This window comes from Xenopus laevis, chromosome 4S (genome assembly GCF_017654675.1).
Source record: "Xenopus laevis strain J_2021 chromosome 4S, Xenopus_laevis_v10.1, whole genome shotgun sequence".
NCBI lineage: Eukaryota > Metazoa > Chordata > Amphibia > Anura > Pipidae > Xenopus > Xenopus laevis.
Window position 1 is genome coordinate 6050342 of NC_054378.1, and position 23593 is coordinate 6073934.

The 23593-nt window shown below is 40.1% G+C and overlaps 1 protein-coding gene across 1 annotated transcript in view; it reads right to left on the reverse strand.

Moving 5' to 3' along the window:
- Positions 1 to 23593, reverse strand: part of ppp6r3.S (protein phosphatase 6 regulatory subunit 3 S homeolog) — a gene marked incomplete in the record, with an annotated part of 61767 nt that overhangs the window by 17820 nt on the left and 20354 nt on the right. Inside the window, 14 exon segments of the mRNA NM_001091424.1 lie at positions 3884 to 3938; positions 5018 to 5064; positions 5930 to 6016; positions 6092 to 6177; positions 6814 to 6929; positions 7441 to 7505; positions 8308 to 8457; positions 9205 to 9357; positions 10860 to 10989; positions 13745 to 13858; positions 15403 to 15515; positions 17466 to 17531; positions 18918 to 19055; positions 22117 to 22303. Coding sequence (NP_001084893.1) covers positions 3884 to 3938; positions 5018 to 5064; positions 5930 to 6016; positions 6092 to 6177; positions 6814 to 6929; positions 7441 to 7505; positions 8308 to 8457; positions 9205 to 9357; positions 10860 to 10989; positions 13745 to 13858; positions 15403 to 15515; positions 17466 to 17531; positions 18918 to 19055; positions 22117 to 22303 — 1507 coding nt within the window.

A 23593-nucleotide genomic window follows, 5' to 3' on the forward strand; every position in this document is an offset into this window, starting at 1 on the left:
AAACTCGAATGTCAGGAAGGCTAAAAACAACTTCAAATTGATCCCAGGACGTCTTCCATAGGCTTAAACAGCAATTCTGCAAGTTTTAGGTGGTGAATAGTCTAATTTGAGTTCTTAAAGGGGCAGTGTATGATAAATCTTGAAAATCGGATTCAAATTATTTTCTAGAATGTTATGTAAAATAACAGAAAATTGTTTTTACTCTGTCACCTTCCATGGCACATTCATCAAAGGGTTAACCTCCCTGCGGGCCAATGGACAGGACCTCCCCCAAGAAGTTAAAGGTCATCCCCTCCCCTACTCTTGTCCTTGTTATAAGCTTGTCCACATAGGGTGGGAATTCCCTGGTGAATGCTGCCATGGAAGGTGACCAGGAAACAGAAATTGCAGTGAGTAAAAACAATTTCCTGTTTTCTTAGTCACCCCTGGCATGCATTCACCAAAGGGAACTACCAAAGCTGAAATAAGGGAGGGACTACCACACAAATTTGCAGTGAAAGTAAATATGCTTTAATCAGCAAAATACACAGTTGATTGTAAGACCTTCGTCCCAAATCTAGCTTCTTGAGAGGCAAGGATATCCAGCCTATAGTGTTCTATGAAAGTGATGACCACTTCACAGATCTACAGATTACTTCTGGCAACGGTTTGGCTTCCATTGAGCAGGAACTCGCCAATGCCCTGGTGGAATGGGCTTTTAACCCCCGGGGAACCTTTTGGCCTGCTGTATTATAGGCTTTGGCAATTGCTGCTATAATCCAAGACTTTATCGTCTTCTTAGAAGGAGCTTGGCCTTTTCTGAAGCCACAGGGAATCACAAACAAATGGTCTGATTTTCTCCAGGGACTTGTTCTTTCCAAACATATCTTTATTTCTCTGACTTGATCTAAAGTATGCCAACGGGCTTCCTTTTCTGTCTTTGGAGATGGACAAAATGAGGAAAATGCCACCTCCAAATCTACATGGAACTTGGAAACAACTTTAGGGAGAAATTTAAAGGCAGACTGAAGCACTACCATGTGTCTTTAAAGACTGTTGTGAAAGGCTCTAATGCAAATAAAGCAGGCAGTTCTCCCACACAACAAGCTAAGGATCTTCACTTAAGAACTTCAACGTCTTCCTTCAAATTCAGCTTCCTAAGCCTCTCCCTTTCAATCTCCACACTATCAAGGACAGGCTATTCTCCACTTGGCACTGAAACATCCCCTTGGATAACCACCCTGGAAACCTCTGAATTCTCCTGGGTTCCATCAAGGCTAACTTGAGAAGCAACGGAAACCACAGCCTTCTTGGCCAAAAGGGAATCTGCTTTCTCATTTTCTGTTCCAGGCAGATGAACCGCTGTTCCATTTTCTAGACATAACTTTGACCACTGCTTCTAACATACTTCTGGCGCCTACCTGTTTTTGTACGTAAGCAACTGCTGTAATGTTAGACACCACCTTTACGCTTCTTCCCTTCAATAAGTCTTCAAACGCAAATTGGGTACACGGAAACTTGAATCCTTCAAATATATATTTGTAAGCCAATCTTCAATGGAGATGGTTTGAATGATAGACCCTAATGACTCCATCTTGAAACTTCTTTTCTCCAGAAATTTGTTCAACTTTTTCATATTGAACACTGGTCTCAGCGTCCCTGAGGCTTATGAAAAGTCCTGAATAGAACCCCTTGGGAACAGTCTCGACTGCTCCTGAGACAAATAGATTCCTATACTCCTGATCCATACATTGACCTTCTTCCGAACTCTGGAATGAAGACACTAAAATATATCACTTTTTTTCACTGTTGCAAACTCCTGACGAGATCCATTTTGAATTGTTTTGCATATCCAGCGATCCTTCACATTTACGGCTTGAGCAAAAAGAGAATCTGCCTCCGAATACAGTCTGAACCAAGACACCTTCATTGTTGCTGTGTTGTGGTGGCTGAAGAAGAAAAAAGACCAGTTCTTTTGGCATTCCCTCTTGATCCTTGATGACCAGACCTCAACAAAGATTGTCTCAAATATTCTTTTCCAGGTTTATAGTGCCTCGATGATCTAAAAGACCTCTACTTATCTCTGGGGAATGGAGGTTCATAGCTTACTCTTACTTTTCCTTTCTTGAGGAATAAACACTCTTTTCCCTCCAAAAACCTTCTTATTGATTGCATCCAACTTTTCACTGAAGAGCATCTCGTCTCAATGAAATGCACTAAATCCACTGAAGCCCGACATGAATGCAATAGCTGTCTGCTAATGCTGGTCTACATGCGGCCCATGCTGCACCATATGATTTTTTTAGGTTACATTTTATCAACTTTTCCATCGGTTCTTTAAACACTGCCTCATTATCCACCGACAAAGTGGTTATTTTAGCCATTCTCCACCTTTTGTTGTGGCATCCCAAAACTTTGCATCATTATCTTCAAAGGGACACTTCAAGAATTTCCCTGCTGTCTGCGGTCTCTTTTCTGTCTTTTTCCATTCTGCTGTGATTATCTCTTTAATAGAAATGTGCACCTGAAAGCAGACTGACCATTTCTTTAACGATAGGAAGAGTTTATCCGCTGAAGTTAACTTAGAGGGTTCCATGGGAAACATCAGTGTCTGCAAGCACTGCCTTAATTAATGGTTTTATCACAGCCAAATCAAAATTAGATTCCTCATCAGTGTAAATTTCTCCCTCTTCAGAACCTAAGGGGGAACGTATCTCTGATCTGTTAAACAGCTTGCCTTCTCATTCTTTAGACAAGGAATCAGTCTCTGACCCCATCAAGTGTGATCTCCCAAAACTACATTCAGCGGCTAGATGTTATGCTTCAACCCTAACGTTAAAACCCTATCCCTCTACCCTACATTGAACCCCGTCCCTTTTGCCCCCCTGCCTAAGTGTTACACCGGGCAAATGCCCCTAACATTTTACTCATGGTGCCATCTTCTTCACTTCGGAAATCTTCAGAATGAGAACGGTGTGTGAATGCGCAGTTGGAGCAACTCTCTGTTTTGCGACAACTGCACATATGCCGAAACTCACGAAAATTGTCAAAGCACCGGTCTCATTATGGAGATTACCAAAGCGACAGAAGATGGAGCCTGTGAACTCCGATGCCTGAATCTGCACAGAGGGGTACGTAAAACGTTAGAGGCCTTTGCCCGTGGTAACACTTAGGCTAGGGAAAGGAGGGAGGGGGGTTCTATGTAAGGTAGAGGGGCAGGGGTTTTTTAACTTTAGGATTTAGTTTTCATTTAATAGCATCACCACACCATCCTCCCAAGATTTTGCGCCAAAAAACGACAGCACTTCCTACTACTGTAGTCCAAGGAATGCCCAGATTAAAGATGGCGCCATCTCCGCTTGCTCTTGCAGTGCTTCCCCCACCTGCATAAATGGAACCTGATAAGTGCAATTAAATGACTACATAACCTTCACTATTAATTCATATAAAAACGCGGGTCCTGCCTGTTTTCGCAGCCATACCGGCTGAAACTGCACTGATGGTGACGTCATTATGACGACGACGGTCAACGTTATTGTGGAAGACACAGAGTAGTGCTTCCGACCGCACGCACCTGAATTCTGCAGCCTATGCTGGCCTCACCGTCTTCTCCACCGCCAGACCCGGTCCTCTTCCGCCAGGCTTCCCTGGCTATTACCAGGGGAGCCTCAGGACTTCCAGCAACAGAGGGGGAAGAGAGAGACCCCCATCCTGCTGGGAACTATAACTGGTAGCAGGTCTGATAACCTCTATCCACATCCATCGGTCTCAGGACAGGACAAAAACGATGAGTAGGGGAGGGGCTGACCTTTAACTTCTTGGGGGAGGTCCTGTCCATTGGCTCAGAGGGAGGTTAACCCATTGGTGATTGCCAGGGGTGACTAGGAAATATATATATACTTACGCTTTCATTCGCATTAAGGGAGAAGTTGATGTCGGACACTCGATCAAATGAGACGCTGCATAAAGAACAAAATTTACAACCAACAACACATGAATATGCATAAAATGCTTACTATTTCTAATACATCAAATGATTTATATCTAAATCCAGGTTAGGTTGAAACGTGACAAACGGCGGACAATTGCAAACAGCAATGGAAAGGGGCACTGGAATTACTTTTAAACGAGACCAGAGGCATGCAAATCAGTTAACAATTTTAAAAGATTTTTTGAAAACCCAAGTTTTTGTTATTCCCATGTACAGTTCCATTAAGTATTTTAGTGAGCACCCAGTGATAAGTCATTTGTGAGTAGTTTCCTGAAGCACCTGCCAACTACCGTATATACTCGAGTATAAGCCGTCCCGAGTATAAGACGATGTACCTAATTTTACCTCCAAAAACTGGGAAAGTTTTTTGACTCGAGTATAAGCCTAGGGTGAGAAATGCAGCAGCTTCTGGTAAGTCTCAATCAAAAAATTGAGGGTTTCTGCTCTCATTGGAGGTGCCGGCGTCTCGTTTTTGAATGTCGGCGAACTTTCTTGGATGCCAGCGAATATTCTTGGAGACTATTCTTGGACGCCAGCGACTATTCTTGGACGCCGGGGACCGTTTTTGCGCTTGACCCGAGTATAAGCCGAGGTAGAGTTTTTCAGCATATTTTGGGGGCTGAAAAACTCTGCTTATACTCGAGTATATACGGTAATCATCCTCAGACCACACAGCCATCGTCTGCCCTCTTTTTAGGGTATTTTAAGATGGCTGCAGCTTGCCCAAGGTTATATCCTATTGGCAGCAGTCAAAATTCTTGACATGAATGTCAACCAATGTGAGTTGATTTGCATGGGCCATTACTAAATAAGCAGGTTGACCTTTAAACCAATATATTTAAACTTTAATTTAAAATATAACCTATGACCAAGGTGCCAAGTTTTTAATATGCTTTAAGTGCAAGATATAACTGCAGCGAAACCAACATCAAACTGATCATATTTCTGATTAGTTTACAGGTATGTTGATCAGGGAGAGACCCACACCAGGAGACACCAGTAATGGGGAGGGTGGGGGGCACAGGAGGTGAAGAGACTTATACTCACTTCCCGATGTCATCTTGGTCAGCAAACTTCTCATCATTGAAGCCAAACTGGTCAATAAAATTGGACGTCATTTGTTGCATCTGATAATCAGAAAAGGCCTGGCAACACCAGGACCAACGACAGCGGTATAATATGTTTTTCTAAACTGCTATTAGATAGAAACTACTCTCTCAAATATGGTTACAGTTTTAAAGAAGTCGTAAAATAAGCACCTTAACTACATTTAATGGACATGATCTGCTCTTACTTAGGTGGCTTTCATGGAAGTAGAACTTTATCCAAGGTAGGAATGCACCGAATCCACCATTTTGAAATCGACCAAACCTCCAAATCCGTTGCGAAAGATTCAGCCGAATACCAAACCAAATCCTAATTTGCATTTGCAAATTAGGGGTGGGAAGGGGAATTGACAAAAAGGCAATTTCCCACCCTGCCCCTAATTTGCATATGCAAATTAAGATTTGGTTCGGCCGGGAAGAAGGATGCATGTCAGATTTCAAAATTGAATATAAAAAAAAACTGTTTGCGCTTTTGAGAAATGGATTTTAGTGCAGAATTCTGCTGGAGCAGCACTATTAACTGATTCATTTTGAAAAAAAAAATGTTTTTCCCATGACAGTATACCTTTAATTCGGAGCTTTCTCGATAATGGGTTTACAGATAACAGGTCCTATACCAAATCAGTAGTAGTTTATTAAACTAAATTAAAAAAAGTCACCCAGAATAATGGCTGGCTATATATGAAAACCAAGAACTTGCCATTTTAACAGAGGGATTCCTTAAAATGAAAAATTTTATATGAATATAAAGCATTAATTTAAGTAAGCTGCATGTTTACACTGCGGCTTGGATATTTTATGCATACAATTTTGATGCTAATATCTAAAGGAGAATAGAGCAGATGTGCTTTACCTGCTGTATGGCAGAATCTTGTGAGAAGCCAGGGTCTTTAAACTCAATTTCATCGTCGCTGGAGGAGTGGATATGTCTTGTTGTAACCTTATCAAATAAGAGATAAGTAATTTCTTCATTGTAAATCACATCATTATAGTCTCTTAGGAGTCAGAAACTTACCAGGTCCACTGTGTTTCTCTTGTTTGTTTCACTCAGTGAACTTGTGCAAAAAGTTTCCCATCTTTCCTGGGCATCAGTTGGCAAATCTACAGTTACAGATAAGTGGAAATGAAAAATGAAGTGAGTGCACATGCAAATAAAAAGAATTAAAATGTGAGAATTTAAAGCCTAGGTTAGCCTGATATGGATCAGCGAGGGACATTTTATCAACCAATGAGGGTAAGAGCAGAAACAATGCCCCATGCCATTGGCCTCAATAATAATGTACAAATCATAATTAGTTCAGAGATTTAAGTGTAGTATTAAAATTAGGGATGCATCGTATCCGGGATTTGGCCTTTTTCAGCAGGATTCGGATTTGCCCAAATCCTTCTGCCCGAATCCGAATTTACGTATTCAAATTCGGGACGGGGAGGGAAATTGTGTGACTTTTTGTCACAAAACAAGGAAGTAAAAAACATTTTCTCTTTCCCACCCCTGATTTGCATATACAAATTAGGATTCGAATTCGGTTCGGTATTCAGCCAAATCTTCCGCAAAGGATTCGGGGGTTCGGCCGAATCCAAAATGGCGGATTTGGTGCATCCCTAATTAAAACTCTTATGACAGCAGATGTCAAAGGGCATTACTTTTTCAAAGGCACAAATGTGTCTATTTTTGAGAAAGAAAAAGCTAATTGTATTGGTCCCTAAAATGAACACACACCAGAGTATTTAACTTACCTTTGACAAGCTGGTGGGCTAGAACACTGTTTGGCCCCTTCTCTATACTATGAACGATGCAGTTTACTATTCGCGTTAAGTGACCCATGTAGCCGTACCTCTGTCCTCCTTCAGACCTGAAAACAAAGTACAATTTTTGAACTTTTGTGATTTGCATACAACATAAGATTCTACTGCAGCAGCTTTGGTGTTATACACTAGATTTGAATTCGCTAGCGTGAAGCTGGAAAACACATTCAAAGATGATCAGTAGCTTTACCATGTAATAATATGGTTTACACACCGTTTTAAAGGTGTGTAAACACCTTTAAAAGCTGGACATTTTAACACTTAACGTCAATTGAAAAATGGGCATTTTGAAGAAAAAAAAAACAAAAAAACAAAAACAGCACAGTGCTCATTGCACCAATACCCTATAATAATAGTGTTTATCTCCTTTAACTTGTTTTTACTAATATTTAATACTTAAATTCTAATAGTTTCTCGATTTAAGAAGTTCTGTAGCTTTGTGCTGTGTTTATTTAGAAATACCAGAAGGTGTAAAAATTTAAATTGCAAGGATCTATAACTTGGAAATACTAAGGAATCAGTGGAAATTGTTAATTGTTAAACCGTGTTGGCACTTACTGTCTTTTTTCGTTCATGGCCCAAGCTTCAAGTATTCGATCTATTAAGTGGCATTTCAGGAAGAGCTAAAATTGAAGAATAGGTTATTTTAAAGCAGCAGTGTTCACCTTATCTGCCATAGAAGGGAAGTGGGTAAGAGTCAGAAGAGGAAGGCAAGTACTTCAAAAACGATACAAAATAAAATATGAAAAATTGCTTAGAATTAGACACTCTATAACATATTAAAAGTTAATGTAAAGGTGAATCACCCACTAAGGCAAAAAAGTAAGCACAAGCCCTGTCCAAAGAACCCATATTGAACAAAGGGGTTTACTGCCCCTTTAATAGGGATGCACTGAATCCACTACTTTGGATTCGGCCTAATTCTTCTCAAAAAATATGTCCGAATACTGAACCGAATCCTAATTTGCATATGCAAATTAGTGGTGGGAAGGGGAAAACATTTTTAACTTTTTGACAAAAAGGCACACGATTTTCCTCCCTACCCCTAACTTGCATATGCAAATTTGAATTAGGTTCGGCCGCGCAGAAGGATTTACCTAAATCACAATCCTGCTAAAAAAAAAGGCCAAATCCGGAACCGAATCCTGGATTCAGTGCATCCCTACCCATTGATAAAATAAAATATATAAATGAAGATATTTTAACTTCCCAATCCGGAACACGTGCTAAAGGAAATGTATGCCCCTTTAACTAGCCGTAACTAAAGTATAGACATAAATCATATATTTTTTTTGTTTTGTTTTTTAGAAATTCTGAACTACAACCTGCCATGATGGAGAGCAGATTTGATCTAGTATGTTAAAGTCACTAAAAGACAAGGGAATAAGCTTTCTGCACCATCTGCAGGACCGAGGTGGTACTTACATGCTTTAAAAGAACATGGTCTCCAGCGGAGTTCTCCTCACTAATTGTGCTGTGCTCTGGAGAGTCACCAGGGCTGGCAAGTATGAGTGCAATGCAGATTTCTACTTGGGTGTGAAGAAAATTGTTCCAAGAGTATTTGAAAAACATGTCCTGTTTTGAAAAGAGACGGAAAAAAAACACTGTTCAGTTTAGGAATACTCTCCTATTACCGTATATACTCGAGTATAAGCCGTGGTACCTAATTTTACCTCCAAAAACTGGGAAAGCTTATTGACTCGAGTATAAGCCGAGTATAAGCCTGGGGTGAGAAATGCAGCAGCTTCTGGTAAGTTTCAATCAAAAAATTGAGGGTTTCTGTTCTTTCTTGGATGCCGGCGACTATTCTTGGACGCCGACGACTATTCTTAGACACGGGCGACCGTTTTTGCGCTTGACCCGAGTATAAGCCGAGGTAGAGTTTTTCAGCATATTTTGGGGGCTGAAAAACTCTGCTTATACTCGAGTATATACGGTAATACTTTTATTGCTGAAGGTGATGTTCTTCTTCACCTCTCTGATGAATAATGAACTTTAGGCAATTCAATATAAAATGTGATCGTTCAAAGTCAGCACTGTTACTGCTCACAAATATGGAGAGCAGCATTAGGTACTAAGGCCTATGGCACATGGGGTGTTTTTGGGCAATTTGGAAAGCATTGCTTATAAAATGCTCACTTGAGTGACCCTTTGCAGCTTTCGGTAGAGGAGACCAAGAAATTATTTCCAGCAGCAAGTTCAGAACATTAAAAAGGTTTACAAAACACCTATAAAAGCCATCACGTACTCCGTTTTATCAGTTTCCCATTATAAGAAACATACTTATATAGGTTTTAGAAGTGCATATAGTAAAATACTAACCAGTATAACTCCCATTGTGTTCAGCTCAATAAGTTCCTCGTTGATTGTATGTGTATTGGTCTGGAGTAAACTTGCTATTAACCTGATCACATTTAACCTGGTATTCCCTACAGGAGGATCAAGAATTCCCCACGTTGTCTTCATTACACCAGTCTGAAAGTAAATAAAAATTATATTACATATATGTCCCAAATAAGGCATGCACTCACAGGTCTTGTACAAGATGAAAATGGTGTTTATTCAGCAAAAAAAAAACGGCTAACGTTTCAGCTAGCACTCTAGCCTCTCATAGCAATGTATGGTGGCACTAATTAAATTCTGTGTTTATTGAAGCAAAAATATATGTTTATTAAATATATATATATATATATATATATATATATATATATATATATATATATATATATATATATATATATATATATATATATATCTATATATCTATATATTTATTAACCTAGTCATTAACCTTTGATAAATTATTTTTTAAGTCCTGTGAGTGAGTGAGTGTGTGTGTGTGTGTGTATCTATCTCTCTATCTCTATCTCTATATCTATCTCTATATATCTGTCTCCTTGGTGACTTATAATATTCTTAGTTCTCCTTGAAGGCCAAGAGCGTGCAAAACAAAAACAGTTTATGCATTTTATATGCACTTCCTGGGTTCAGTTAAATGGCAACTAAAGCCTAAAACAGAGTAATGTTAGAAATGCTGTATTTTGTATACTAAATATAAACATGAACTTACTGCACCACAAGCCTAATCAAACAAATGATTTATGATTTCAAAGTTGGCCACAAGGGGTCACCATCTTGTAACTTTGTTATACATCTTTGCAAGACCAAGACTGTGCACATGCTCAGTGTGGTCTGGGCTGCTTAGGGATCGTCATAAATGATCAAAACAGCACAAGTCAAATAATATCTGCCAGAAGCCGACACAGCAAGACTGATTAATAATCAGAATATACAGACTGCACTGGGTCTGTGGATACAAATCTACACAGTTGTTACAGGGAAACAAACAAAGCTGCTCGAGGTCAGGGAAATAAGGTAGAGGGCTCCCCCCTGTCGTTTGAAAGTATTATCGTTTCCCTGCAGAGCAGTTAGGGAATGTATGAAAATTCCTGTTTACAGCAGTAAATGAAGGGAGAATTTCACTGCATATAGTCAGGTTTCTTATAAAACACGGTACACATTTTGTAATTAAAGTATATTGGAGATAGATTTCTTTTTCATTAAAGAAAGTAAAAATGGGATTTTGCCTTTACATCCCCTTTAACCCTAGTATCATTGCTTCTCAGTTGAGCCAAAGCCTGGTATTAGTAGCCTAAACTGCAAATATCTCAGAATCCAGAAATAGAAAATGTGTAAATTGCAAACATGCTCAGAGAAATAATCTGAATGAGATTAGATCAATTAAATCAGCATTGCAGCATTATCATTGACCATGCACAAACTGATGAGAATCTGACCAAATATTCTATAAAGGGGCTTCAGTCAAAAATGTCTGAAAACCGCTATTGTAAAATATTCCTTAAACAGTAGTTGTTGGGGACTAAGCAGGTGAGGGACTATTCAATTTCCACAAGCAAATTACAGCACAACAGATATATCCAGTCTGCTCAGTTTAACTATCATTTTAGAAGTTTTACCTTTGGAGGGTCCAGAAGGAGCTGGTGAAAAGATGGAAGTCTTTCTTGAATAGCTGCCAGAACATTTTTATTGACTGAAAACACTGAATGGTTCACTCCAGGAGGGCAAAGGTCTATATGGCCTTCAAATCTAGAAAAGGTAAAGCAAGCGTTAAAAGGCTAACATCTAAAACAGGCACTTGCAAGATAATTCTACTGGATTAATTTAAAGGGATACTGTCATGGGAAAATGTGTTTTTTTCAAAACACGGCAGTTAATAGTGCTGCTCCAGCAGAATTCTGCACAGAAATCCTTTTTTTTTTTTTTTTTTTAAGAAGCGAACAGATTTTGTTATATTTAATTTTGAAATTTGGCATGGGGCTAGACATATTGTCAGTTTCCCAGGAGCCCTCAGGTCATGTGACTTGTGCTCTGATAGACTTCAGTTACTCTTTACAGCTGTACTGCATGTTGGAGTGAGATCACCCAGCAGCCGCCTATCAACAGAACAATGGGCAGCGACCCAGATAGCAGCTATCCGACACCTCTGCTGAAGGATTTATTTGCATTGCTAAAATTGCTCCCTAGTGGTAGACATGAGAATAGCACCAAAGCGGAAAACTGCTTCTTTCCTGCTCGGTGCTACTCTCATGTCTACCACTAGGAGGAGCTGGGAAGCACGACCCAAGTAGTGCTTTACTACGTGAAGGGAAGGAACAATAGCTGTTCTAAAGCAGTACCATTCTGGAGTGCTGACTGCTTCTCTAAGCTCAGGATGAGGCACAATGCACTGAGATGGCACCAATATTACAGCTAAATAAAAAAACACATTTGTTGGTACAATAATACAATTTTAAATAGTGTGAATAGAGTGAATTATTTGCTATGTAAACAGTGTAATTTAGAAATAAAAATCATGACAGAATCCCTTTAAAGGGGAAACACAACTTAAATTTAAGCTTAAAAGGGATACCGTCATGGGAAAACATGTTTTTTTTCCCAAAACACAGTTAATAGCGCTGCTCCAGCAGAATTCTGAATTCTGCACTGAAATCCATTTTTCAAAAGAGCAAACAGATTTTTTTATATTCAATTTTGAAATCTGACATGGGGCTAGACATATTGTCAGTTTCCCAGCTGCCCTCAGTCATGTGACTTGTGTTCTGATAAACTTCAGTCACTCTTTACTGCTGTACTGCAAGTTGGAGTGATATCAACCCCCCAGCAGCCTAACAACAGAACAATGGGAAGGCAACCAGATAGCAGCTCCCTAACACAAGATAACAACTGCCTCAGCAACACTCAATAGTAAAAGCCAAGTCCCACTGAGATACATTCAGTTACATTGAGTAGGAGAAATAACAGCCTGCCAGAAACCAGTTCCATCCTTAAAGGACCAGTAACATAAAAAAAAACATGTTTAAAAATTCGTTAGACCACAACAAAATATTAACACCAAGACAAATGAAACTTTTAAATAGCAAAGACTTTATTAAGAAATAACTTACAGAAAGTCCACTTCCTGTCCTCTTCAGAAAAGGCGACCATCCACACTGCAGCGATCGATTTATCCTTCCTGGCCATTCACTGACATCTTCCTCCCGGCATCCAGCAGCAGCAGTGTCTGTCACAGGCTCTTCTCTCCTTCACCGTAGATCGGCTTCCCTCCTCCGCTCTCCTCACCTCCCTCTTACAAAAGACGTCTGAAGAACCATCAGAAGTGGCGCCTGCTGAGGGATCCTGATCAGTTAGCAGCGATAGGGTTAATCCCAGGCCAGTTCCCACGTGGGAGTGGAGGGCACAGACAAGGATCGCTCACTGCTCTCGTGGGCTGCTTGCTCACATTTGGAATATTCCTGCGTAGGAAAGGCCTTTGCTGAAGAGTCTACCCCAGTTATAAAACTTGCCCATGTCACGGAGGAGGGAAGCTGATGCACGGTAAAGGAGAGCCTCTGACAATGCTGCTGCTGGACGCTTGTAAGTAACCTGCGGCTTTCTGTTCTGCCTATAACTGGAATGTAACCAGGCGCCGCATGTCTCTCTCTGAGAGTAGGAGAGCAGGGAAGACAGAGAGGGAGGTAAGTAGAGCGGAGGAGGGAAGCCGATCTACGGTGAAGGAGAGAAGAGCCTGTGACAGACACTGCTTCTGCTGGATGCCGGGAGGAAGACGTCAGTGAATAGCCAGGGAGGAGAAATCGATCGCTGCAGTGTGGATGGTCGCCTTTTCGCCGTTTCTGAAGAGGACAGGAAGTGGACTTTCTGTAAGTTATTTCTTAATAAAGTCTTTGCCATTTAAAAGTTTCATTTGTCTCTGTGTTCATTTTTTGTTGTGCTCTAACGAATTTTTAAACATTTTTTTTTATGTTACTGGTCCTTTAAAGTGCAGGCAACAAGTCAAATGACTGGGGGCAGCTGAGAAACTGACAATATGTCTAACCCCATGACAGATTTCAAAACTGAATATAAAAAAATCTGTTTGCTCTTTTGAAAAAGGGATTTCAGTTAAGAATTCTGCTGGAGCAGCACGATTAACTGATGTGTATTAAAAAAAAACAATGTTTTGCCATGACCAGTTAGTCAGTCTATTTTTGTGTTCACAGTAAGAAGGCAGCACATACTGAAAATAAATAAATAAATAAATTCATTCTCTGGGGACACTGAGAACCAAATAACATTGTCAGTGGTACATTTCATACAAAATAATGACAAGAAACTGAAGTTACTTAGAACTGGTCCATCAATATCATACGAATAGTTAATTTAAAGAAGTATATTGCCTGTAAGTTAGAAATGGTGGGAACCAACACATGCAGCATATTGTCCATAGGTGTCTAACTTTAAAAGAGCAAACACCAAACAGTTACTGGGAGAAACAGCTTGTTGTGTACAATGTTCTGATACTTACGCCGGTCTTCTGGTTTCTAATAAAGTCAGCAAAATCTGTATTGCGCTGACTATGGCAGATTCGTTTTTCTCTTTCAAAAATATATTCGATAAAAGTTGCTCTAAAATTTCTTTACTAAAAAGGGAGAAAAAAAAGTGTAATTTGATAAATACAGAACCAGGAAAAAAAAGTAACTCAAAAACAAACACCAGATATGACCATATATGAACCTGATAAACCAGGGGCATTCAAGCAGGTACAATAATTACTTGGCTTTACTGAGCAAAAACACTAAACAGATGGTAGAAGTGTAAAAAAAATTTATATTCTTATCCCCTCTCCTGAACCAGGAGAAAAAAACCCCAAAAAGATTGACCTCAAAATACTTCTAGCATCCTTAACTAGATATTTCAGAACTCAATCCGGAAAGCTCCGAAAAAAGGCTGCCTCCCATAGACTCCATCTTAATAAAATAATCCAAATTTTTAAAAATTATTTCCTTTTTCTAGGGATGCACCGAATTCACTATTTTGAATTCGGCCGAACCCCTGAATCCTTGACCAAACCGAATCCAAATTTGCATATGCAAATCAGGGGCGGGAAGGGGAAAACATTGACTTCCTTGTTTTGTGACAAAAAAAAAAAGTCACGCAATTTCCCTTGCAGCCACTTATTTGCATATGCAAATTAGGATTCGGTTCGACCAGGCAGAAGGATTCGTCCGAATCTTGCTGAAAAAGGCGGAATCCTGGATTTAGTGTATCCCTACCTTTTTCTCTGTAATAATAAAACAGTAGCTTGTACTTGATCCCAACTAAGATATAATTACTCCTTATTGGAAGCAAAAACAGCCTATCGGGTTTATTTAATGTTTTCCAGTAGACTTAAGGTATGAAGATCCAAATTACAGAAAGATCCATTATCCGGAAAACACCAGGTCCCAAGCACTCTGGATAACAGGTCCCATACCTGTATTAAAAATGAAGAACACTACTACTACGATATAATTAATTGTTATTGGAAGCAAAACCAGCCTATTGGGTTAATTTAATGTTTACATGTATTTCTAGTAGACAAGGTATGAAGATCCCAGTTATGGAAAGACCCGTTATCCAGAACGCTCGGGCCTGGGGTTTCCGGATAACGGGTCTTTCCATAACTGGGATCTTCATATCTTGTCTACTAGAAATACATGTAAACATTAAATAAACCCAATAGGCTGGTTTTGCTTCCAATAACAATTAATTATATCTTAGTAGTAGGGTTCTTCATTTTTAATACAGGTATGGGACCTGTTATCCAGAGTGCTCGGGACCTGGGGTTTCCGGATAACAGGTCCCATACCTGTAATAATAAAACAGTACCTTGGACTTGATCCCAACTAAGATATAATTAATCCTCATTAAAAGCAAAATCAGCCCATTGGGTTTATTCAATGTTTATGATTTTCTAGAAGACTTAAAGTGTGAAGATCCAGATTAGGGAAAGATCCATTATCTGGAAAAACCCCAGGTCTAGAGCAATTTGGATAACAGGTCCCATTCCTGTACTATACTTTCAGGTGAACAGGCCCTTTATTTCATAAGAAGAAAGTTGGATATCTAGCAAGCAGACAAACTTAATTGCAATGTTATTTTTTACTAAAACCTTACAAAATAGAAAAAAAAACAAATTCTTACTTTTCCAGAGTGGCAAGCAATGGATCTGGCTCTGAGCTGTTCTGTACTTGTAGCATCTGATCTCTGCTCAGACGTATAATCTCACAGAGCGACTGTGAAGCATTTGAGTGCCTCTGTTTAGAGGAGAAAAAGAATTAAAAAAAACAAAAAAAAACATCTTTACCTTGTATAACTTTTCACACTTAGGCAGTAGGAGACCTTATATTGCTGCTTGCATAGAGCTTTCTTTGCAGTGTATGTACAGTGACAGGTTTTCATAAACCTAAAAATGCTTTCATAAAAAATAACAGCTGTTGTATAAAGTCTTATCTCCACCAATAGCAAGCAGTGTGGCTGCTGTCAATAGGAATGCATGCATTCATGCACTGAAGGAATTTTCTATTTTCTCCATGGTAGAGTCCTGCGTGGCACCAAATTCTAAGACACGGACCTGAACCGAACCCGCGACCCGAACTGCAATCTGCATATTTACCCACTTTGATCCGCTACCCGACCCGGACCTGCCTTATCCGCAACCCGCCGACCACCATCAAACAGGAAGTGATGTTGCTGCAAACCGGACGTGACATGATCAAAAGTGGGCGGGGACAGAAACAGGTTTTGCAAAACTTTAAAAGGAGTAAAATATAGACAATAATACATAAGATAAGAAATTTAGATGAGACCCGCAACCCGACCCACGGGTATACCGCACCTGAAAATCTTTTTTTGCGGGTAGCCCGCGGGTACCGGACCCGCTGCAGAACTCTACTCCATGCGTGTGCCCATTTTATGTATTTTTATTGAGCATAAAAAGGGCATTACATTTTTTTTTTTTTTTTTAATTACTGCCACTGGATGTGTCCCATAAAGTAGCTGGAGCAGTGAACACAAACATTTGCTACTTTATTTTGGACCCACTTAAAGAGGAACTGCATACAAACGTAAGCTTTTTGAAAAGTAAACTTTCAAGCAACTTTGCAATATACTTTAATTAAAAAAGATGGAGACTTTTCATGATTTTTAGTGGTTTGGAACAGTTCCCTAAACCTAGCCCCCTGCTGATCTGTCTGACTACTTTGCTGAGCTGGCCGACTACTGTTACTTTGTATCAACAGCCATCTGTCCTCAGCCTGCATCCTTCAAACTAGTGATGTGCGGGTCGGGATTTCCCAAGTCGCACCCGGCCCTAACCCGTGCCCCCTTGGCCCGCATGCGCACTTTCAGGTTCCTTTTATAGACCCGTGCCGCCCCGCCGATGATGTCACAAAAGGGGCGAGGTGGATTTCAGCATAGAAAATGCCATTTATTCATACTTTTTAAAGAAACAGGTAACTTTGTATATTAGGGGTTTCTGTGTTATGTGGGGCTCTTTATTGAATTTTGGTTTGGAAGCCGGAGTTCCCCTTTAACTGTGTTGAAAATTTACAGACGTGTGATATGCTGTTGCGGCTTGCTTAAAGGAATTGTTCAGTGTAAATAAAAACTGGCTAAATAGATAGGATGTGCAAAATAAAAAGTGTATCCAATATAGTTATTTAGACAAAAATGTAATGTATAAAGGCTGGAGTGACTGGATGTGTAACATAATAGCCAGAACACTACTTCCTGCTTTGCAGCTTCCTTGGCTTCCACTGATTGGTTACCAGGCAGAAGCCAATCAGTGACTTGAGGGGGGGGGCACATGAGTCATAACTGTTGCTTTTGAATCTGAGCTAAATGCGAAGGATGAATTGCAAATTATGTCCTATGTGCCCCCCCCCCCCTTCAAGTCGACAACTAACTCAGAGTTAGAGCTGAAAAGCAGAAAGTAGTGTTCTGGCTATTATGTTACACATCCACTCACTCCAGCCTTTATACATTACATTTTTGGCTAACTAACTATATTAGAAACATGTTTTATTTTGCACAGCCTATCTATTTACCCAGTTTTTGTTTTTACACTGAAATGTTACTTTAACGCACAAATTCTACTCAAAATTCATTAAAAGGAAGCAACAGATGAAACTGGGACACTATTGCTGTGTGTAGCCATCAAACAACAATAAGAAAAAGTGGTTTGCAAGAGAACAGAGCATACTTACATCTTCATCCTGTGATGGGTGAACAATGTCTACAAGCCTTTGAATGATCTTCTCTTCATTTAACCACTACAAGAAAATGGCCTGATTTAACTCAAAAAAAGCAAAACTCATCAATGAATCAACTATGGAAGAATAGCGGCAAAGGTAAGACTATTATTCTCAAGAAAAGGGGGGTGGGCATCTAATTTAAAGTAGAAGGAAAGGCTATAAAACTAAGTAAGCTTTATCAGAATGGTCTATATAAATACACCAGTAAACCCTCAAAGTAATGCTGCTCTGTTTTCAGCTTAAACCTCCAGGGCTAGGGCTTGAGCATGCTCAGTTTGCTCCTCTCTCCCTCCCCCTCCCCGCTGTAATCTGAGCCCAGAGCTATGAGTGAGCAGGCAGAGACTCAGGCAGGAAGTGATGTCACACCAAGCTAATATGGCAGCTGCTTTCCTAAACGTTTTTTGCTCAGGTATGGTAAAACTTTCTACAGAATAAATATAGCATTCTAGCTTGCACTATTGCAGCTAATCTATTGGCAATAAAATGCCTCCGTAGCTTTCCTTCTTTAAAGAATACTGCAACTGCTCGTTTACACAAAATGAAAGTATCCTCATCCAAAAAAAGTTATCCCATTCACACACAGAAGCAAATCCAATTTAATGAGGTCTTTAAAGGGGTTGTTCACCTTTAAATTAACTGTTAGTATGATGTAGAGTGTGATATTCTGGGACCATTTGCAATTGGTCTTATTTTTATTATTTGTGGTTTAAGTTATTTAGCTTTTTAGTCAGTTATTTAGCTTTTTATACTCTTTAGTTTGCAATTTCAGCAATCTGGTTACTAGGGCCCCTTTTACCTTAGCAACCATGCATTGATTTGAAAAAGAGACTGGAATATGAATAGGAGAGGCCTGAATAGAAAGACGAGTAATAAAAAGTAACAATAATACATTTGTAGCCTTACAGAACTTTTGTTTTTTTAAGATGGGGTCAGTGACCCTCATTTGAAAGCTGGAAAGAGTCAGAAGAAGAAGGTAAATAATTAAAAAATCTATAAAAAATAAATACTGAAGACCAATCGAAAAGTTGCTTAGTGTTGGCCATAATATAGTATACCAAAGTTAACTTAAAGGTGAACCACCCATATAATTACCTTTAGACATCCCATTACTTAAAAAAAAAAAAAAAAACCTCTAATGAATAGGATCGACCCACAAACTCAAATCGAATTTTCAGGAAGACAGCAAACAACTCCAAATTGATCCCAGGACGTCTCTCATTGGCTTAAATAGCAATTTGGCAGGTTTAATGGAGAAGGAAAGCTACGGAGGCATTTTATTGCCAATAGATTAGCTGCAATAGTGCAAGATAGAATGTTTTACCATACCTGAGTAAACAGCTCTATAAGCTCCCCTTACAGCACATTAATCTATCTGTAAAAGCATGAAGGTAATAAAGAACTTACATTTAGGACATCTTGTCGGAGTTGTGGTGGCTCGATACACGTAAGAAGTCGTAGCAGCAAGTCCATAATTGCAGAGGTTCCTATATGTTTTATGATCAGGTTGACAAAGTCATCTTTTTTCTTTAAGAATGCCACAATCTAAAAAAATAAAGATAAAAAGCCACAATAATAATGATATAAAACACACGTCAGCACAAATCTATTGCCACGGTTTGGGGTTACAGGGCTTTCAAAAATCTATTTCATAAGAATCTCTCTATAATGGGAATAAAAAGCTATTTTCTATGCATTTAATGAATATCTATACCAGGGGTCCTCAAACTACTGCCCACGGGCTGGATACGGCCCTCCAAGGTTATTTACCCGGCTCCCCACTGTGGCCGTGTCCAGTGTCATCAGCCGGGGGGAGGAGATGATATGATGCACTGGGGATGAGGAAAAGAGGATCTGCCGCCATCAGGGGGGCACAATTGTCCAGGGCCTGATGGCTTCTATATTTTTAAGGAGGGTCTGGCTGTACTGCGTTTCCTGGATTAGCCAGGCCCTTGAACTGCTGAAGGAGCCGAGTTGCGCCGAAGAGCCGAGGAGCGCCTGAGAAAGAGCAAAAGAAAGAACGTGTTGCGCCGAAGAAGGAATCGAGGTGCACCTGAGAAAGAGCAAAAGAAAGAACGTGTTGCGCCGAAGAAGGAGCCGAGGTGCACCTGAAAAAGAGCAAAAGAAAGAACGTGTTGCGCCGAAGAGCCGAGTTGCGCCGAAGAAGTAGCAGAGTTGCACCGAAGGAGCCAAGTTGCGCCTGAGAAAGCCAAAGAAGGAGCCGAGTTGCGCCGAAGAAAGAGCCAAGTTGCGCCGAAGACAGAGCCAAGTTGCGCCGAAGACAGAGCCAAGTTGCGCCGAAGACAGAGCCAAGTTGTGCCGAAGACAGAGCCAAGTTGCGCCAAAGACAGAGCCAAGTTGCGCCAAAGACAGAGCCAAGTTGCGCCAAAGACAGAGCCAAGTTGCGCCAAAGACAGAGCCAAGTTGCGCCGAAGAAAGAGCCAAGTTGCGCCGAAGAAAGAGCCAAGTTGCGCCGAAGAAAGAGCCAAGTTGCGCCGAACCACCGAATCCTTTGCAAAACATTCGGCCAAACACCAAAGCAAATCCTAATTTGCATATGCAAATTAGGGGTGACAAGGGGAAACATTTTTTATTTCCATGTTTTGTGACAAAAAGTAACGCAATTCCCCTCGGATTCGGTTCAGCCGGGCAGAAGGATTCAGCCAAATCCTGCTGAAAAAGGCAGAATCCCAAACCAAATCCTGGATTTGGTGCATCCCTAATTATTACAGAGAAAATGAAAATCAAAGTTAAAACTCTGGATTATTTGATTATAATGGAGTCCTGAATTTAGAGCTTTCAGGAGAACAGGTTTTCCGGATAATGGATCCCATACCTGTACTGTCAAACCATTCCTAACAAAGCAGCTCTCACCATCAACTAACCAGAACGTATTTTACTAAACTTAACATACACAGAGAATGTAAAAGCTTCACAAAAATAGAAATAGGTTTCTTTTCAATGACAACAGGAGTGCTGCAGAGAAAAAATAACCCACAAAATCTGCCGAGTCTTTTCTTGCCAAGGGAAACAAGGCCACTCTCCGGGCTGCCTGCCAACTCTGTATTCTATGAAAGACATATCCCAAAATATGGCAAATCCCACTCAAATGAATAAATAGAGCTAAGCAAAGTAAAAGGCTTCCCCTGTGCAGAATAACGCCAATATACTTTAGTGCAACGGTTCTGGGTCATTATAAACAAAAGCTGGAGAATTTAATTTGTAAATTTGAGGGCCACAAGAACTTCTGTTTTAAATTAAAACACAAAAATAATCTGGACCATGTATGGCCACCTTAAAGGAGAACTAAACACTAAAAATTTCATATTTTTTATATTGAAGTTTCAGCTTGTCAATAGCAGCAATGATCCAGGACTTCAAACTTGTCACAGGGGGTCACCATCTTGGAAAGTGTCTGTGACACTCACATGCTCAGTGGGCTCTGATTGGCTGTTGAGAAGCTAAGCTTAGGGCTCGTCACTAATTATCCAGCAGAAAATGAGCTTCCCTGGCTGTAATATAAGCTGATGCTACAGGTTTGCTGATTATTCAATTCTGATGCTAATTGCACTGGTTTCTGTGCTGCCATGTAGTAATTAATGTGTATTAATTACTAATCAGCCTTATATTGTGACATTTCTATTCTATGTGTACTGTATATTGTGAGTGGCTCCCTAAGCTCAGTAAGTGACAGCAGCACAGAGCATGTGCAGTGAATCAGCAGAAAAGAAGATGGGGAGCTACTGGGGCATCTTTGGAGACACAGATCTTTACTGCTAAAGGGCTGTGGTTGCCTTGGGCTGGTACAGAAGCATAAAACATCATGTACAACATGTCTAGCCTAATGATTTAGTTAAGCATTACTTCTCCTTTAAGTCTAAAGCATAGGACTTACTAAAGGTGGCCATGCGCTGCCAAATCCCCTTGTTTGGGAGGTCACCTAAAGAGCAGATCTGAGCCCGATTTGCCCAACGTGCTGGACCAAATCGTGTGATGAGGTTGATGTTGTTAAAGGTCCTACAGAGAACTGTCAGATACGGCCCTCTTCAACATGTCCGAATACTACTCAGGGCAGAGAAACACGCGGAGATTAGGGGCCCGGCAACAAATCACCTATACTTCGGGCGACCAATCTCCCCGAACTGCCTTCCCGCCGGCTAGAATCTGGCGGGAGGCAACTTCAGAAAACGAAGCTCTCCGAGTGACGTCCCGCTGGTGATTTCAATTCTAGAGCAACTTCTCACCTATTTTCAATATGAGCCAAATATCAGAACTTGTACAGGTATGGATCAGTTATCCGGAAAGCTCCAAATTATGGAAAGGCTCCCATAGACTCCATTTATTCCAAATAATCCATATTTTTAAAAACGATTTCCTTTTTCTCTGTAATAATAAAACAGTCGCTTATACTTGACCCCAACTAAGATATAATTACTCCTTATTGGAGGCAAAACCAGCCTATTGGGTTTATTTAATGTTTTCCACTAGACTTAAGGTATGAAGATCCAAATTACAGAAAGATCCATTATCCGGAAAACCCCAGGTCCCGAGCATTCTGGATAACAGGTCCCATCACTGTATTAAAAATGAAGGACATTATACATACCTGTTCTGGTTTCCTGCTGATTAAAATGCTTAAGACTTTGCTGAAGAAGCTGGCGAGCAAAGGATTGAGGGGAGGATCATTTAAAAGAAAGGCGTATAGTCTCTTGAGTAAAGTTTCATCTTCTCCTAGTCTGTCGTTTATCTGTGACACATCAGAGGTTAGCAGCTCACAAGACAAATTAGGATACCTATATCAGAAAATAGATATGGTTTAAGTATTACTAGCAGCAATTTTGAAGTAGTCACTAGCAGCAATGTTTATATAACATTCCCAGATAAGGACTGACAAGAATTTAAAGGGTTACTGTCATGGGGAAAAAAAAAAATTTCAAAATGAATCAGTTAATAGTGCTGCTCCAGCAGAATTCTGCACTGAAATCCATTTCTCAAAAGAGCAAACCGATTTTTTTATATTCAATTTGGAAATCTGACATGGGGCTAGACATACTGTCAGTTTCCCAGCTGCCCCAAGTCATGTGACTTGTGCTCTGATAAACTTCAATCACTCTTTACTGCTGTACTGCAAGTTGGAGTGATATCCCCCACCTCCCTTTTCCCCCCCAGCAGCCAAACAACAGAACAATGGGAAGGTAACCAGATAACAGCTCCCTAACACAAGATAACAGCTGCCTGGTAGATCTAAGAACAACACTCAATAGTAAAAACCCATGTCTCACTGAGACACATTCAGTTACATTGAGAAGGAAAAATATCAGCCTGCCAGAAAGCATTTCTCTCCTAAAGTGCAGGCACAAGTCACATGACTGGGGGCAGCTGGGAAATTGACAAAATGTCTAGCCCCTCAAGGGAAGTCATGGAACGCTTGGCAGCAGGATCCATAAAGGATAAGCTTAAATGTGCTCAGATATGGGATTCGTGGCACCCCATCTCGGCTGATTGAACCATTCTATCTGAATGACTGTTTCTAGGACTTCCCATGATCTGCTAAAAGCCCTGTCCTATTGTGATTTCGTGCATAGTTGATTATTAGCCATGTACTGCCGTGTATTCTTTTTCTTTTTTTCTTACTTTGGTTTTGATATTCTTTTCTTTTATTTTTTCTTGAGTTACCTCAATCTGTATAACTTACGATGTTGCTATGTGGGTTTTTTTTGTATGCTTTTCAAAAACAATGTATCACTGTTATATATAACTTTATTGCACAATAAACCTGCAAATTGAAAAAAAAATATCTAGCCCCATGTCAGAATTCAAAATTGACTATAAAAAAATTTTTGCTCTTTTGAGAAATGGATTTCAGCACAGAATTCTGCTGGAGCAGCACTATTAACTGATTCATTTTGAAAAAAATTTTTTTTTCGCATGACAGTATCCCTTTAAGTACTTTATGGCATCCCTTAGGGCAGCGGCAGATTTGGGGAGATTTAGTCGCCCGGCGACTAATCGCCTCTTCTGCGGGGCGACTATCTCCCCGAACTGCCTTCCACCTGCTATAATGAGAAAACGCCAGCGTTATG